The sequence below is a fragment of the Centropristis striata genome, chromosome 7 (genome assembly GCF_030273125.1).
Source record: "Centropristis striata isolate RG_2023a ecotype Rhode Island chromosome 7, C.striata_1.0, whole genome shotgun sequence".
Classification (NCBI taxonomy): Eukaryota; Metazoa; Chordata; class Actinopteri; order Perciformes; family Serranidae; genus Centropristis; species Centropristis striata.
Window position 1 is genome coordinate 33,241,874 of NC_081523.1, and position 17,986 is coordinate 33,259,859.

The window sequence follows — 17,986 nt, forward strand, 5'->3', positions numbered from 1 at the left end:
GTGAGCGGGTGAATGAGCGCAGTCTGTAGTGTAAAGCGCTTTGGATTAACCCTTTGATGCACAACATATTGACACCCCTTCTAATGCACAACATGGGTCAAAAATGACCCGCATTCATTTCCACATCTTCAGCTGTATCAACAGCTAACTACACTGAACAAAAATATAAACGCAACACTTTTGTTTTTGCTCCCATTTTTTATGAGATGAACTCAAAGATCTAAAACTTTTTCCATATGCACAAAATAACCATTTCTCTCAAATATTGTTCACAAATCTGTGTAAATCTGTGATATTGAGCACTTCTCCTTTGCCGAGACAATCCATCCCACCTCACAGGTGTGGCATATCAAGATGCTGATTAGACAGCATGATTATTGCACAGGTGTGCCTTAGACTGGCCACAATAAAAGGCCACTCTAAAATGTTCAGTTTTATCACACAGCACAATGCCACAGATGTCGCAAGTTTTGAGGGAGCGTGCAATTGGCATGCTGACAGCAGGAATGTCCACCAGAGCTGTTGCCCGTGAATTGAATGTTCATTTCTCAACCATAAGCTGTCTCCAAAGGCGTTTCAGAGAATTTGGCAGTACGTCCAACCGGCCTCACAACCGCAGACCACGTGTAACCACACCAGCCCAGGACCTCCACATCCAGCATGTTCACCTCCAAGATCATCTGAGACCAGCCACTCAGACAGCTGCTGCAACAATCGGTTTGCATAACCGAAGAATTTCTGCACAAACTGTCAGAAACCGTCTCAGGGAAGCTCATCTGCATGCTCGTCGTCCTCATCGGGGTCTCGACTCGTAACCGACTTGAGTGGGCAAATGCTCACATTCGATGGCGTCTGGCACGTTGGAGAGATGTTCTCTTCACAGATGAATCCCGGTTTTCACTATTCAGGGCAGATGGCAGACAGCGTGTGTGGCGTCGTGTGGGTGAGAGGTTTTGTGATGTCAATGTTGTGAATCAAGTGGCCCATGGTGGCGGTGGGGTTATGGTATGGGCAGGCGTATGTTATGGACGACGAACACAGGTGAATTTTATTGATGGCATTGTGAATGCACAGAGATACCGTGACGAGATCCTGAGGCCCATTGTTGTGCCGTTCATCCACGACCATCACCTCATGTTGCAGCATGATAATGCACGGCCCCATGTTGCAAGGATCTGTACACAGTTCCTGGAAGCTGAAAACATCCCAGTTCTTGCATGGCCAGCATACTCACCGGACATGTCACCCATTGAGCATGTTTGGGATGCTCTGGATCGGCGTCTATGACAGCGTGTTCCAGTTCCTGCCAATATGCAGCAGCTTCGCACAGCCATTGAAGAGGAGTGGACCAACATTCCACAGGCCACAATCAACAACTTGATCAACTCAATGCGAAGGAGATGTGTTGCACTGCGTGAGGCAAATGGTGGTCACACCAGATACTGACCAATTTTCTGACCCCCCCAGACCCCCCCATTAAAACAAAACTGCACATTTCAGAGTGGCCTTTTATTGTGGCCAGTCTAAGGCACACCTGTGCAATATTCATGCTGTCTAATCAGCATCTTGATATGCCACACCTGTGAGGTGGGATGGATTGTCTCGCCTGCCCATACCATAACCCCACCACCACCATGGGCCACTCGATTCACAACATTGACATCACAAAACCTCTCACCCACACGACGCCACACACGCTGTCTGCCATCTGCCCTGAATAGTGAAAACCGGGATTCATCTGTGAAGAGAACATCTCTCCAACGTGCCAGACGCCATCGAATGTGAGCATTTGCCCACTCAAGCCGGTTACGAGTCGAGACCCCGATGAGGACGACGAGCATGCAGATGAGCTTCCCTGAGACGGTTTCTGACAGTTTGTGCAGAAATTCTTCGGTTATGCAAACCGATTGTTGCAGCAGCTGTCTGAGTGGCTGGTCTCAGACGATCTTGGAGGTGAACATGCTGGATGTGGAGGTCCTGGGCTGGTGTGGTTACACGTGGTCTGCGGTTGTGAGGCCGGTTGGACGTACTGCCAAATTCTCTGAAACGCCTTTGGAGACAGCTTATGGTTGAGAAATGAACATTCAATTCACGGGCAACAGCTCTGGTGGACATTCCTGCTGTCAGCATGCCAATTGCACGCTCCCTCAAAACTTGCGACATCTGTGGCATTGTGCTGTGTGATAAAACTGAACATTTTAGAGTGGCCTTTTATTGTGGCCAGTCTAAGGCAAACCTGTGCAATAATCATGCTGTCTAATCAGCATCTTGATATGCCACACCTGTGAGGTGGGATGGATTGTCTCGGCAAAGGAGAAGTGCTCAATATCACAGATTTACACAGATTTGTGAACAATATTTGAGAGAAATGGTTATTTTGTGCATATGGAAAAAGTTTTAGATCTTTGAGTTCATCTCATAAAAAATGGGAGCAAAAACAAAAGTGTTGCGTTTATATTTTTGTTCAGTGTAACTAATTACCTTTGTGACATGAACTTACTCTCAATAACCTAAACCTAATAAAATTTTATGTACAGCTATCTTTCACACTTGTCAAATTTTTTGTTAGGGTAATGTTAGAACAATTGAAAAAAAAAAACAAGACTTAGGTGTTCCAGATGTGTAAAGGGAGCTGTGCTGAGCTGTGAATGTGTTCATACTCACAGACATTTTTCCTGCCAAATTCTATTATAAATGAATGTGGGTCATTTTTGACCCATGTGTGTTAACTTGAAGTAGAAGTACAACAGCTGTGCTTGTTGGAAAAGTAGGAAAGGAAAAGATAAACAGGATGATTTGTGCTAAAAAAAAAAAAAAAGATATTTACTAAATACATGGAATAATAAATGATAAAATATATATATTTCAAAGATGTATAATAGAAACACTCAGCCATACATGAAATAACATTGAAAATGTATAAGGGTAATTTTTGACCCATGTTGTGCAGTAGAAGGGTAGTGACACAAAAAGGGATACAGAAACAAAATAATTGAGGAAAACCTAAAATACTGAATGATGGAATTAATGTATTGCAAAGAAATAGAAAATAAAAACTCAGTCGGGTCACTTTAGACCCATGTTGTGCATCAAAGGGTTAAAGGGTTATATAAGTGCAGTCCATTTACCATCCATCCATTTAATAATAATAATACCTGAATTAAACGTCCTTACCACATTTTCCATCACAAATCAATTTAACACACTTCATTTTGACCTCTAATGAGAATATAAAATAAAATGAACAAGGTTGTCCAAGTTGTAAAGGAGAGTGTGGCTGTGGGAAGTCTTCTAATCAGATCTCACATATTAAAAGTAAATTAAATAATGATGAGAATAATTGTGAGAACGAAGCGTCAGACTAGTTCCAACACATTTTACACACGTCATGTTCATGCTTTAGTAACGTCAGAGAAAGGAATCAGGTAACAGACTGTGAAGTACAACAGTGACGAATCACTGTGTGATGATAAAATCATGGTGACTCAATGGTGATTTCACTTACTGAACATTTCTTTATGAGTCGGTAATTAGTGATCAATTCTTCTCCAGAAAATGAAAATGTTCAGGAGATGATGAAAAAATTAACCCACACAGTGAAACATTGACCTTTTAATTCCCATCAGTCCACTCAGAGACCCACTTCTACGGAATCCTGACCTACAAGGCAGCAAATATACAGTGAAGGGCTTTTCTCATTCACTTTGGGTATGTATATTTATTTTATAACACTATAATAAGTAGATAGCCCACAGGCACAGTATGACTCATATTGATATTTGATGTTGGGCATCTAGTGACCATACTAATTATGACGGGGGCAAAGGAGACTTGAGGAGCTAGAAAGTCTGCAAGTGGAGGAGTTCGGGGGGGATTAATGGGTCAAAGAAAAGTATTACTTTGGCCTAAAAAAAATTATATTCATGTCCTATATTAAACCAAAAGCCAATGGTATAGTTTTAAGTTACAATATTAATCCAGTTACACACCTTCTGTACGTGGGTCTCACTACTTCCCTTCTTGTAGCTACATAACCTATAACATAAGTTAACTTCTCTTTAAACTAAACATTGTTCTTTTTCCTGAGCTTAAAGTAGTTTTGGTGCATTGAACTAACCATATAGTTCTGTTTCTGTCATATTTCATACAAACCATTTTATGAGGATATACTGACAGTATCTTGGTTATTTGATACAACTAAAATTCTGCAGTAACTTTTTTTGTTTGAGCTCTACATTTAAAAGGTCTACATTGGCAACCATAGCATTAATTGGTCAGTTTTTCACCTCTAGAAACGCCTTTGAACTTTAAATTCCCAGATCGGTCGGGCACTATTGTTAATATAAGAGTATACTGTTGGGTATAACCATTTTAAGTCATAAATTACATTCTGACATATTACTCCTTTACAAGACAGAGAACATTAGGTAAAAATGAAGAATCTGCTTTAGTAGGCATCATACTTCGTGGCATAAATTGCATCCCATTGACTCCTTATATCGTGTTTTTATGAAGTGCAAAAGGCAAATTAAATGATTTCCTTGGAATCATTCATCATATCATTATATTCATAACACACAGTCAGAACCGACCCTGTTCCGGCTGTGGGATCTTTTTTCCTGGAAAACCCCTGAATTGAGAGATCCAAATTTAAGTTTCAGTAGAAGCACTACTGCAATGAGCAATGTGATCAGTATCAGAGGATAATCAGAACTCACTGACAACTGATCTTCTGACAGAGCTCTCCCAGAAACCCCCTGCATTCCCAGCAGCCAACCCCTATGTGGGCGGATTAATTGCGTAACACTGACAGCCACCATCAGGAGGATTATGACTACTTCACCTATTTAGTTGCATCGATGTCTTAATCAAGAAAGATTTGACTTTTGTGTGATCACGCATGTATGGATCCGGGGCTCCTCCTCCTCCTCCGACAACCGTATGCAGAAAAACCTCCCCAGAAGCACCGGGGTAGCTGCGGAGCTGCAGCCGTGGAAAAACACCTAATTTACCTGGAAGAGTTATCCAGGACAGATCCCTGGAGCCCATTGAAAGTGGAGACATAGCTCGGCACTCTAGAAGGACGTTAGTTTCAAAGGTTAACGGACTGCTGCTGAATTGATCTTAAAAGGGTTGTTTTTCCTCAGAGTTGTTAACAGTAAGAAGAAAGGATGCAGAGGATCGTGGCTTGGGATCCGTGATGAGTGCGCCCTCCACAGAGCATGGAGAGTTTGTCCTCCAGGGACTCTGGGAGTCTGTGAGAACAGGGCAGGAGGAGATCCTGCTCTCCCCGTACCTGCCTGCCTCCTATGCCTTCCTGACGCACGTCCTGCTCTGCGCACCTTTCCTCGCGCTGGACGCGTTGGGGGGCGTCTGTCAGCGGGTCCGCTCGTGGAGGATCACAGCAGGGACGGGTCCGCCGCCGTCCCTCCGGCGATGGTTTGACTGTTTCTGGAGGGTGCTGTACAGATACCTGACCACCGTCCTCCCCGCCACCGCGCTGCTGCACACACTGAGGAGCCCCACGCTCCCGGAGCTGGCTCCATCCTGCTGGCGGCTCTTTGTGGAAGTCTTCGCATGTTTGCTGTTGTTTGACACGCTCTTCTTCATATGGCACGTCATCATGCACAGGTGAGCAGTCTGCACTGATGTCATGCTAGTCATGTCTTTCAACATGTTTCTCCTCCTGTTGATCTTTGATGCTGTATTTGGAGTTTGGATTGTTGACAGGGCCGGTTCTAGCCCATTGGCTGCCCTAGGCGATATTGAGAGCCCCCCCCCCCCGAACCACATCCATTCCATGTATTCATTCTGATATAGGTACACTATGTTATATGTATTATGCTGTACACTAATATTTGATACATGAACTACAAGCAAGGTAATGGTCTCAGAACATTTTTATTTTTAGAAACTTTGGAACTTTACCAACAACAACTGAATTGAAAATACGAATAAATAAATAAGAAAACACAGATCTTCATCAAATTAAGAATGGCAAAGACTGAAAATAAATAAAATGTAGACATACAAATGCAATAAAAATAAACATAAAAATGAAATTTAAATGTACATTTATATTTGATACATGAACTACATACAGGCAATATAATGGTCTTAACATTAAAATTTTTAGAAACTTAGAAACTTTTGGCGCCCCCTGCCAATTTGGCGCCCTAGGCAGCCGCCTTGGTGGCCTGTAGGAATAACCGGCCCTGATTGTTGATATTTCATTCTGGGTTTCCTTGGACAGTTTGAGGTCCCCTGTGGAGTTTTATAGTCTTTTACATCATGTCAACAATTGAAAACATTAAAGAGCCTGCATGTGCTGAGGGATATAAGAAGAATATTCATATTGCCATCAATGTCCCTAATGGTGGAAATTCAGTTATTATATGTTCTCAAGTATCATTCAGAGGTAGTATGGCAACAATTGAAGAAGCCCTATTGAAGATATCTACAACAATTGTAACATGTTAAAGTTGTTTTATAGATATATAAATTATATGCACATATAATTATTTACATGGTTACCCATACAGTTGTAAATTTGTTTTCAGACAGAATTCTCTGTTAATTGTGGTTTCATTTTCATTTTGATATGTTTGGAAGAGATTAATTATCTTCTTTGAGAAGATAACACTTTATCTGTCAATAATAAGTCACAATGTCACAATCATTTCATGGAAAGTAAAACATATTTTATTCCAACTTTTTTTTAGCAACAGTCTATATTCTCCTGTGTCATGTGGATATTTGGGTCATGTGATTGCCTCCTATTGTTGTTGTTACTATATAGGTGACACCACACCTGTCTGTATGTTTAACGCCCTGATGACCAACAGCAGTCAAACATGTTGAATTTTTTGATAATTTTGTTTAAAATATCTGGTTACTAGAATAAAGGCTTTTTACTTCTCACGTGGATAGTGACTTTTTTCACTGCTGTGAGTGCCTGAACGCTCTTCTGTTTATCTTAAATTAATATTTAAACTAGTCAAAATGACCTTTTGACATGTCAGAATCTTATTTCCACAAGTAAAAACTAAATCACTTCCAGTCAGCTCTACTGATTACATATTTGAAGGGCTTGCCATTGGCTGTATTTGAATTTTCCCTCTCAAGTATAGGCTATACTTGAGAGGAAAATATTGTATTATATTCACTCCAGTTCATTTATTGGACATCAGTGCTGCGCTCAGGCTGTCTGAGAAGCAGAAGTGGAAAAAAATGGTTATCCGCTGCATTCAGTGAGGATTCAATCCACTGAAAGTTTTGAAGCGTGTATCAGAAAACATCACTGTGCCATGTCTTCTCAATTTAAATGCCACTCTAGAGGGTACTTTTTAAAGTTTTCTCTACCATGGCCTCTCCTCCCCTGAGTCCATCAGTCTTGAACAGTGATAATTATTTCACATATCAAGATTTTAAAAACCTATAATGAGCGTATAAATTGTGTTCCATTTTCAAACACTGACTCCTACTGACTGACACTGACTTTCTTTGCTGCTGTGTGTTGGGGCAGCAGCATCAGAGCCAGCAACACCAACAGGCTATCAAGAAGGCTGGCTCTGTACTTGGTCTCACGCTGGAGACTTTTGAGACTGTGGTGGAAAGGAGAACACTGAACAAACTGCTGCAGATATAAAAAATCTTTCCTGCCACATGCCATCACACTGTACAATAACAAATAGTCTGGTTCATTACATACCGTCGTTATGCACTTTATGTGTTTTTTATGCACACTGTTCATTGCACCTTATTTGTTTCATGGCACCAACATTTTTATACTGTATATTCATATTTATTCTGCACTGGAATTCTACTCCTTAATACATAATCCTTCTTTAGAATCTATCTATCTATCTATCTATCTATCTATCTATCTATCTATCTATCTATCTATCTACGTTTACCACAATGCAACTAACTGGGATCTTTCTTCAACCCATGTGTGTTAACAATCATGCCTTACAAATTCCAATCCCCCACCTTGTAACACAGACTCTCTGCTCAAAATATTAAAAGTCCAATAAGAGAAATGTAAAATCAAAGAGTGCCCTTTTATCTTGAATGTGTGGTGATTCTAGGTGTCCTGACAGTTGCCTTTCAATAAGACACAATATTATTAGTTATAGCTGTAGTACTGGTAGTAGCAGTAGTAGTTGTACTGTCCTTGTAGTAGTACCAGATTGATTAAGCGGACTACCACAGACATTATACCATTCTGGGAATATTGCAGTGATTATCTGTAACAGTAAGAATGTTGTTTGTGTTCCCCCTCAGGGTTCCCTGGCTCTACCGCAGCACCCACCAGCTGCACCACCAGCACCACGTTCCCTTCGCTATGGCTGCTCAGGACTCCAGCTCTGTGGAGCTGCTGTCTCTGCTGCTGCTGGCTCTGAGCAGCAGCTGGGTGCTGGGCTGTCACCCTCTGAGCGAAGCCTTCTTCCACCTGGTCAACAGCTGGCTGGCGGTGGAGGACCACTGTGGCTACGACCTGCCCTGGGCTCTGCACAGACTGCTGCCGTGTCTGGGAGGAGCCCCCTGCCACCAAGCCCACCATACTCTCCACAGTGTCAACTACGCCCCCTACTTCACACACTGGGACCTGCTCTTTGGCACATACCGTGCACCAGGGCAGCTTTCACGTCCAGAGTGACGAAACTGATGCACAAAGCAAACCAAGGATTTTAATTTCAATGAAGGATATTTTCTGCAGATTGTGCTTGTTTCTGATCAGCTTTTCATATGCACACTTCATGGGGGATATGTCACCTACACTTCACACATCCTACAGTATCAAGACATTTTCAGGGATTATAATACAATTACTGAAATCTGTATATTCCCAAAACGGGATTACATTCCTCACTAATGGATATACTTTATGTTAATGTGCTGATAATGGCATTTTAACGCTCGTTTCTCCAGCTGTTCCTTATCAAGTGAAGGCAGCACAAGATGATGAGAGCGCAGGGATGACACAGTAAATCAACACAATGAAACAATGGACAAATGCCTGAACTAATGTGCAGCTGATTTGCCTTCGTGACATGGGGGGTTTTTTGGATGGGTTTGTATTGTATGCTTTCATGTTGGAGGCGTTGGGAAGATAATGCATAACACATTTATTTTGGTCAATGCTGATCATATGTGTGGTTAAAGGGGACAAAACAAATATGACAAATACATTACAAAGTGGTTTACGGAATGAGAAGTTTGATGCCAGTATGTACAGTACAATTAGAAGCTACAACATGCAGCCAGTCAGTTTAGCAAGTTAGCACAAAGAGTTAAAAAAACAGCTAGCCTGCCTCAGGAGAGGCCCCAGGAAGTGACTGCACCCAGCCAATAACTATAACAAACTGTATTCCTTACATTTGTTACAGATTAACCAAATTAGTTATAATGTGTTAATAGTTAGCTTAATGTTACTTTGTATGGAAGATGACTCTTTGCACTTCTTGTTCCCCGCTGGTGGAACACACTACCAGTTCCTACCAGAGCAGGGTAGGACTCTCTACCTTTAAAAATCTCCTGAAGACCCATCTCTTCAGAGAGCATCTTCTCTCCTAGACCACACGATAGTTCTACTCCTCAAAGAATTGTCACTAGCACTTATTGCTGCACTAATAGCTCTTATTGCAGTATACCTTGATTGTTTGCTTTTACTCTTCCTGTAAGTCGCTTTGGATAAAAGCGTCTGCTAAATGACTAAATGTAAATGTGAATGTAGATGGACAACATGACATCTTCCCAAAAGTGAAACCAAAACATCTCAATTGCTCCTTTCATGTTAGCAGATGGGACGTGGGTTCTGCCATTTTGGTTAATTCCTATCACGCTAATGTTTGTTCAAGTTTGGTTTTATTTAGTTATTTGATGCTATAAAATGGTGGGGAAACGCCATATTTGCCAGCTCTGGGTGGGTCAGGTGGGTGTTTTTGGCGATAATATAATACTGCACTGTCTTTAATTTAGCAAAATTCTAAATATTACAGTGGAATTGTAAAGAAATGGAAATGTGAGAATAATGTAAATATGTCAGGTTAACATTTCTCTTGAGTAGAAACTGTTGCATAATTTGTACCATGATGAGTGTATTGTAAAGATTCTGGTATATTCTGTGCTGTATTTGTCCATTTTTACATCAGAAAATATATGAAAGCAGATCACAGATTTTGTGTGTTCAGGTTTCTGTTGTGCTGCTGTGGTTAGAGATTTGTATGCCCCTGGGCCTCTCAGCTGTCTATTCTCTCTGTAAACTGGTCCCATGTGGCTTCACTAATAAGAACCACATGTTTTCAAAGATGAGAAACTTTTTAGTCACTTTTCGCAGTTGTAACCTTTGCAATTTGTTTTACAAGAGAGGCATTGTCATCAATACCTCTTAAACCCAACGAAAGCATCCTAAGGGTTTATTTTTCCGCTGGGGCCGTGCCAGATGATTTGTGGCTACCTCTCCGTAGGCACTCCGTGTTCTCATGACAGAAGCCAAGGGCTCCAGATTGCTCCAGCTTCCTGCACCTCATCACCGTGAGATGTTGGGTTTAACACTTAATAACTCACCATTATATCATTACTTTACTTTAGCAGTGATGTTTCTTTTTTTTTTAAATGTATTTTTTGGGCTTTTTCATGCCTTTAATGGACAGGATAGCTGACCACCCCTGATGTTTCACTGATGCCTTCTTGATAACAACTTCTAATTTATTTTTTCAGTGTCTATGGCAAGTGAAAGTCATTACTTTTAATGAAGAATGGCAGTAACAGTATTCTTTCTCTGCTGACTTGAACTGAAAGTGTTGTTCTGAGAAATCAGTCCAGTCATCACAAGAACTTCACTGACTGAGCATCTGTTTTTCATTACTCACTCTTCCAGTGGGCTTTTTGCAATTTCGCAACTTCAGAGTCAAATTTAAATTGTTAAAATGTGTTTGAACATTTGGAGGTTCTTTTGCAAATGGTCATTAAGTAATGTTGGGAAAAGTGTGCTTTTCAGGAAATGAAGAGAGTGGAGGAAAGAGTGAGAGATGAGTGCTGGGTGGTTGTGCACAGAGATGGAATGATAAACATGTGACCCAAAACGGAAACAATCAGGCCCTATTACAGACCCCACGTCAGAGTCAGGGAGAGTCATGCAGCTTTGGATGACAAACACAAAAACACACGTTCACAGCGAGACACACGTAGACGTCCTGCAGCCGTCATGATGTCAGGCACTGGAGCATTACAGGATTTTCAAGGATTTGAACTGTCTGTACATTAGGAAGTGTTCAGTTTGTTTACTTCTTTTTAGGTGTGCTCCTAAATTATCACGTACGCCAAATCTTACACACTCCAGAATAACAACGTGAAGAGAGATTAAAATTCTTTCAACAGATGGAGCCATGTCAAAACAAGGCAGAAGAAAAAGCACAGAGCTCTCTCCACCAGTCCTTATCATCAGAGTAAATACTAAAGACTTCCCATTTCATCATATTTCCTTGGTTGGTCATTCACTGACAAAGGCCAGATTCATATTTCCTCCACTATTCTGTAAATATTCAATTAGTGAGCTTTATAGCTGAGACCTCCCGTTGTCACAGTAACTTGTTGAGGTTCTTGCCCTCTGGTCTGTAACCATTTTTAGACGACCTCTGCTCGCATCTTACATGAGAGGTCAGCCAGTGACTTGTCTGCTTTGTGGAACATCTCAGTGCACTTGTCATTAGTGGGCTGTTGCCAAGACTTATTTGTTTCGGAAGCTTTGTATAGCCAAAATGTCTGAAACAAGTTTCTACAACTTCAACTTCAATTACATTGTTTGACTGCGAAATCAGTGTTAGAACATATTAACAATTAAAACAAAAAAGGACACATAATAACTTTGTAGCAATGTAGCAATGGTGAAATGATAGCATAAGTTATATTTACCATTTACCTGTCATTTTAATGAATGTATAAGAATTGTTCATAGGTTGAAAAATTATCTTAGTAATGGTGACTGAAGAATGTAAGGCCAAAATGCATGTGAAAGGTCACATCTTTACGGGGTTTCTGAAAATATGATTGTTTGACATGTGGCAAAAACACAACTAAAACTACATCAGTTAAAACAAAAAAAAATGTTTATGTCTATCCTAACCTACCCCCACCCATCAGCAGGCAGGTGGGCTTTAAGAGTTTAAGTATAAAGCTACAGCGAGGAGATAGTAAGCCTAGCTTAGCATAAAAGCTAAAAAACAAACAAAAAAACAAACAGGGAAACAGCTAGCCTAGCTCTGTGAAATTATAAAAAGTCCACCTACCAGCACCTATAATATTCTGTTATTCTCTGCCAATTGCCAGAATCTTCATAATGACAACAAGACTTTAGGAAGCCACTCTGCCTGAATTCATCCATTAAAGCTAGCCAGCTAGTGTTAACATGCAGCTTAGCTAGTTGTCTTAAGGCTGTAACTTCATAATTAGCACACAGGCATGAGAGTATTATTGTTTTTCTTATCTAACTCTTAAATGAGCATTCTTCTCAATATGTCGAACTGTACGATATTGTAAATAACAATGCCAGATATCTCACCTTTATAGAGCAGTGGTTCTCAACATAAACAGCTGTTCTGATCAGGGTTTTTGAAGTGCTCCATGACTTTGCTCTCCCCCTGACCCACCGCAACAGCACCATCTCTGAGTTGAAGGACCATCTCTAAAAATCTAAAAACCATTCAGCAGTCTAAAGTATGTTATATTTATAGTTATATTTCTGAAGTTATTCTTTTTTTTTCTTCAAAGCATCTGGCGACCCCAAGATATGATCTTTTGACCCCCAAGGGGGTCCTGACCCCAGGTTAATAACCACTGTCATAGAGCATTAGTGTGACATGTTTTTTAAAAACAAAGAAAAAATAGAAAGTTATTTCAGAGCAGGAATCTGTATGCTTTATTCACCTTCAGTGTACGTTGGTACTTATTTACTTACAATACTCTTCCGATCTACTAAACATTAGAAGAATGAGTGAGAACAGAAAGAGATACTGGTGTTCAAATCTTTGTTTGTATTCTGTACACAGTTTCTCTTCACGAACAGGTTTTCCATCACAGCTGTCTGCATCTGCTAGCTGTCAGTGTGAGCAGCAGGCCATCCATTTTGTTCATTAGTGGGCCTTCCACTCAGTTTCCCATGGTTCTTTGTTTGTGTGTCATGCATGAACTATGACCTGTGAGCTGATACTGTCCGACTAAATTATCTGAATGTCAGAAATGCATTGTATCATTGGTCTAGCAGCTTCTTCCTTAAATATTGGACAGTAAAGTTGACAGACTAAGATGCTTTGACTGATAATTGTAATGTGGGAAATACATCATGTACAGTTGACTGTGAAAAACAACATTAGTGTGGTATTTCAGATCTAAATATTTACGTAATCCTTATGACGTAAGTAAGGATTAACAATTAATTTAGAGAAGACTTCTCATGTAGGATCGTTTAAGTAATAGTTTTTTTTATTGTTTTATAAATTGTTACCATTCCTCTTCCCAACAAATTTAATTTTGTGCTGCAAATGCATTGTCATGGATACACAACTATCTCTACAGTAAGTAACTTACAAATGTACATACATAGTTATCGTCTCTGTTGTAAAAATCAATAAATTAGAACAATAAATAGTCTTAACTGACACAAGCAGCAGAGGTATCAAAATGCTTCTCAACAACTGTGTTTCTGTAACTGTCTTTCCTTTTGGTGTCCATAAAGGGAATGTAACTCTTGAGATGGGCCATCAGATAATACCTGTCCAAACGGCCATTTTTACCATAAAAGTGATAGATGCCTCAATTGAGAAGTTGGAGATATGTTAGGGGCACATGATGCTAGGTCAGTGAGTTGAGCCAGTTAAGATTGTTTGTTGCCTAGGAATGTAGACAACCCCTGTCCGACTCCCCCATCCCACCACCTCCAAAGTTGCCCAGAATGGCGTCCAGTTCTCCAAGCCTGAGTGGTGGCATACATGTTTCTCAACCCCCCACACCTTGCTATCGCTGTAGCTCAGGGGAGTGGAAAAGAGGCATGTGAAGTGGGAAACAGAGTTGGGATAGATAACCCTGCCACTAGGACCCTTGCACAGCGCCTACGTATCAGGAGGCTGCAGGAGGCAGGAGGTGGGCCTGGAGAGTTCATGTCTTGTCAGGTTGCCTTGGGGAGGTCATTTCGCTGCGCCAGGACACACAAAGTGCTGATTAGTGTTTGCATCGAGTGGGGAGGCCAGAGATAAGTGGAGAGGAAGACAGATGTCAAGGGGAAGGGGAGGGAGGGGGACAAGTGGCCCACTGGTTCCCACCACACACTAGGATGTTCTTGGTTCAGTCCTTTGGGAAATCTTGTGCCTTGTCATTCTTGCGGGTATGAGGACACACCTTGGCATCACTATTGGCAGCACACTGTCTTCCCACTGTCTGAATGATGCCCACTGATATTCATGCCTTTAAATGAAGTACTTCTGTTTTGCTGTTAAAAACATGTATTTGTCCACAATCATTCATTTTGAGTGCACATAGTTTCGTGAATAGTGGATGCGCATTTCCAATCTCAACCCCTTCCAGATATTCCAACATTAGTCCCTTTGTTGAAGACAGTTTTGTCTAACCTCCTTTCCAGAGTATTGTTAGTTGTGTCTTTCTTCTTGTTTTAAGACTTTATGAAGAGTTAACTCTCTCAAAGCACTGACTATCTGCAGCCACACTCAGCCACCACCATGCCTTCAAACTTGTACTTGTAGGTGACCACGCCTGTGTCATCCAAGTACAGCAAGGAGATGGGGTCCAGCTTGGTGGGCACGCAACAAGCTCGTGCCGCCTTCTGTGGACTATTGATGTTGATCAATGTCTGGACAATGGCATGCTTAGTGGGTGTGACGTGCTTTGTCAGTGGGAAGGAGCAAATGCCGGCGCACTCAAAGGCATCGTAACCAGTGGGTGCCAGGATCCAACTGTCCCATCCAATATCCTTGAACTCCACGTACAGAGATTGTTTCTTGCAGTGGTTGCCCTTGGCATTGCGACGAATGCGGGATGCTGTGTCATAGATCAGATTGGATCGCATTTGGATAAGGTCCTCTTCGTCTGGCTCTGTTTCTTCATCTCTCTCATCAGTGTCCCTCCCCAACTCCCCCCACAGCCCATTCAGGCCAATCCCCAAGTCATTTTGGAGAACCATGTTGGAGGTTTCGTGGTCAATCATCTCATTCAGCTCCCGCTTGTCATCACGGTGGTCGCTACTTTGGTCATCAGAAAAAACAATCAGCAGAGGTTTGTGTTTTTCCTCAGGGCTGGTGTCAATCTTCATGTCCCCTTCAGGTGGATTAATGTCTTTATTGTCCTCTGTCATGCCTTCAATGTTATCCTCATTAGCCATGCTGGCAATATGCACTTCCAACCGGTGTGTGCTGCCATGCTCAGATTTGCGCCAGCGTTGAACAGCAGCTGTGAGGTCAAAGGCCTCCCAGCCGTTATCGGTGCCGTAGACCTGGCGTGAAGCCAACTCCATCTGCTGTATCTGCTCGCCTCCCCCTCTGAATCCATCACCTCTCATTGTGTTCTCATCAGTCATGTTGTCATCTCCGACTTGCAATTCCAGTTCGTAGATGGTGACCTTGCGGTCGACACCAGCATAAAGGTGGCGATCAGTCTGGACAAGGGTGTAGAGGCGAAGCTCAGCCGTCGTGATGCGTTCATGATGGGGGACTGACACATTAAAGAGGAGTGGGTGACGCCTTACTCCTCCCACGCCCACAACACTGGGGGATGAATCTGGGGCAGAGAAATAACATTTGAACTTTAGTCTTTTTAACAAGGTATTCAGTTGAGTTCTGCAAAGTTAACTAACCCTATCTTAACCTGAGCCTATTGATGATTTTTTTTCTTTATTTCAATTGCAAAATATTAGATTATTTTTTAAAGGGACAGTTTGCCCCCGAATCAAATTTACATAATCTTCTGTAGTGCTAGATTGAGAAGATCTAGATTGTTTAGGTGAGAGATGATAAAAGGAACTTCTATCTTTCAAGTGTAGTTCCAACATTAACTGTTCATATTGAGGTCTGTAGATTAACTTGAGTAACTGGGTCATGATTTCTGGAAAGAGACATTGCTGTTGACTTCAAATGCATTTTTCAGCTTTGGGCACCACAAGCTAAGTGACATTATATTTGAGAGATGGCAAACAGCTCTCAGGCTGATATTGCCAACACTCAGCAACTCACAATAGCACTACAGATAAGAGAAAAAATATGTCATTTTAATTCTGGTGTGAACTACCCTGCAAGCTGTTACATTTCAGAGAAACATTTTTAAATAAGCATTACCTTGCATGGGGAAGCAAAAAGGAATAGGGTCATGACTAAGGCTTGGATTTACACAACTACATTTTGGTTTATATGTGCTTTAAGTTACATGCTATGTAAAAACTGTACATATATACAAGAAGAACCTTGTTCTGGTTGATTGTAATGAGGAAAATACAAATATTTTTTCAATGAGAAATGTCATTAAAATATTCACGAAACATGACAACTTAGAAAGAAAAAGATGGTCTCGTTTTTATTCTATCTATATGATCGACAGGAGCAGAAGATCTTTACCTTCATTCTTGAAGCTGCGTATGATGTTGGCGGTGGGCATAGCAGTGCGGTCATTTGCAAAACGGTTATAAAGCTCCATCATGTACTCAGGTGGCTCTTCTCGTGTGCCTCCAGGAGGCAGGGGAGGAGGACCCAAGCCAGACAGGTTGAATGTCCGTAGAAACTGTTCCTTCAGACTCTCCAGCAGGCTCTGCATGTTCATGTTGTTGTCCTGCTCCAGCAGTGACGGATCCACCACCCCTCCGTGCCCGTCTCCCAGCCCTGGATCGGGGCGATGCCTCTGATGGGTGTTAGATATCGGGCTGCTCTGTCCACACAGTGCCTGAAGCAGCAGGACGCAAAGCAGCAAGAGCAAAGTCTTGGAGCTGCAGATGGTTCCCAGTTGAGAGACCCAAATGCTCGCCATGGGAAAAACAATTTGCAGCTTTCTATTTTATGCCTCCTTGGTTAACTATGGATGAGCCGATGCAACAGTAACGCAAAGGGATTATGATCCCTGAAATCCAAAGGTTTATTGAAATTGTGGTCAGTTCATCTGTAGGCAAAGAAAGTTCTGGATCCCTGGCAGTAGTGTTGACCCTTGTACTGACCAGTGTGAGCCCCTCTGTAGGAGTGTGTGTTCCTCTTGCTCTCCTCCAGATCTCACAGCATTTATTCTCATGCACACCTTTTGAAGTGTTATGCGCCAGGGCTGCAGTTCCGGTGACAGGGTGGCCGAGGCTTGGCTTTGTCCATCTGAGTCATCTCAGTTGTGTCCTCTGCTCTGTCAGTCTCTCTCTCTGTGTTCTGCTCTCTTCTTCCCAGCTCTGTCTTTCTGTCCCTTATCTATGATATGGTGGGCTCTGCATTGCTCAGTGCTTATGGTCTCTTTGCTGGTGTGTGTGTGTGTGTGTGTGTGTGTGTGTGTGTGTGTGTGTGTGTGTGTGTGTGTGTGTGTGTTTGTGCGTGCGTGCATGCCTTCCACTTTGTGTGATGCACATGAGCGTGTGTTATCTCACAACTTCCTTAATGAGGATTTTGTAAACACTCTCCTGTAGCCTCTTCCTTGTGGAAGTGCTATTTTGTTTGGGTGGGTGCTCTGGGGTTGATATTCTTCATTTGTTTATTTGCTTTGTAAATGGTGGAGTTCGGCGGGCTGCCGCCTAGGCTCCATTGACTATTTCTTTTGACAAAATACACCAATGCTCTGTTGATATTGCTAAATGTAACAGGATATATCTATTAGACAACACTTGTCCAAATGAAATTGAAATGCAATGAGGTGTGAGGCCTTAATGATCAAGAACTAAAGATTCTGAGCAGACAGTGAATCTTAAGGACCTTTCAAGTAACTCATGAGGACAACCGCGTAGTACAAAATAATCACT

General features: G+C 41.7%; 2 protein-coding genes across 2 annotated transcripts; one reads left to right on the plus strand and one right to left on the minus strand.

Annotated features, from left to right (window-relative positions):
- Positions 1-4,857: 4,857 nt before the first annotated feature.
- On the plus strand, positions 4,858-10,165 carry ch25hl3 (cholesterol 25-hydroxylase like 3). Its single transcript, XM_059337396.1, has 2 exons — positions 4,858-5,631; positions 8,287-10,165. The coding sequence occupies exons 1-2, from the start codon at positions 5,201-5,203 to the stop codon at positions 8,660-8,662; spliced, it is 807 nt and encodes a 268-aa protein (XP_059193379.1). The 5' UTR covers positions 4,858-5,200; the 3' UTR covers positions 8,663-10,165.
- A 2,775-nt stretch (positions 10,166-12,940) lies between these two features.
- On the minus strand, positions 12,941-17,362 carry bmp10 (bone morphogenetic protein 10). The gene is made up of 2 exons (XM_059337484.1): positions 16,620-17,362; positions 12,941-15,789 (listed from the first exon to the last, which is right to left on the minus strand). The coding sequence occupies exons 1-2, from the start codon at positions 17,023-17,025 to the stop codon at positions 14,708-14,710; spliced, it is 1,488 nt and encodes a 495-aa protein (XP_059193467.1). The 5' UTR covers positions 17,026-17,362; the 3' UTR covers positions 12,941-14,707.
- Positions 17,363-17,986: the final 624 nt, after the last annotated feature.

Bases quoted from the DNA above. Each gene is read 5' to 3' on its own strand.
- bmp10 (XM_059337484.1), bottom strand. From the start codon at position 17,025: ATGGCGAGCATTTGGGTCTCTCAACTGGGAACCATCTGCAGCTCCAAG. The intron at 15,790-16,619 runs GTAAAGATCTTC...TCTCTGCCCCAG, and splicing joins ACGCAGCTTCAAGAATGAAG to ATTCATCCCCCAGTGTTGTG.
- ch25hl3 (XM_059337396.1), top strand. From the start codon at position 5,201: ATGAGTGCGCCCTCCACAGAGCATGGAGAGTTTGTCCTCCAGGGACTC. The intron at 5,632-8,286 runs GTGAGCAGTCTG...GTTCCCCCTCAG, and splicing joins TGGCACGTCATCATGCACAG to GGTTCCCTGGCTCTACCGCA.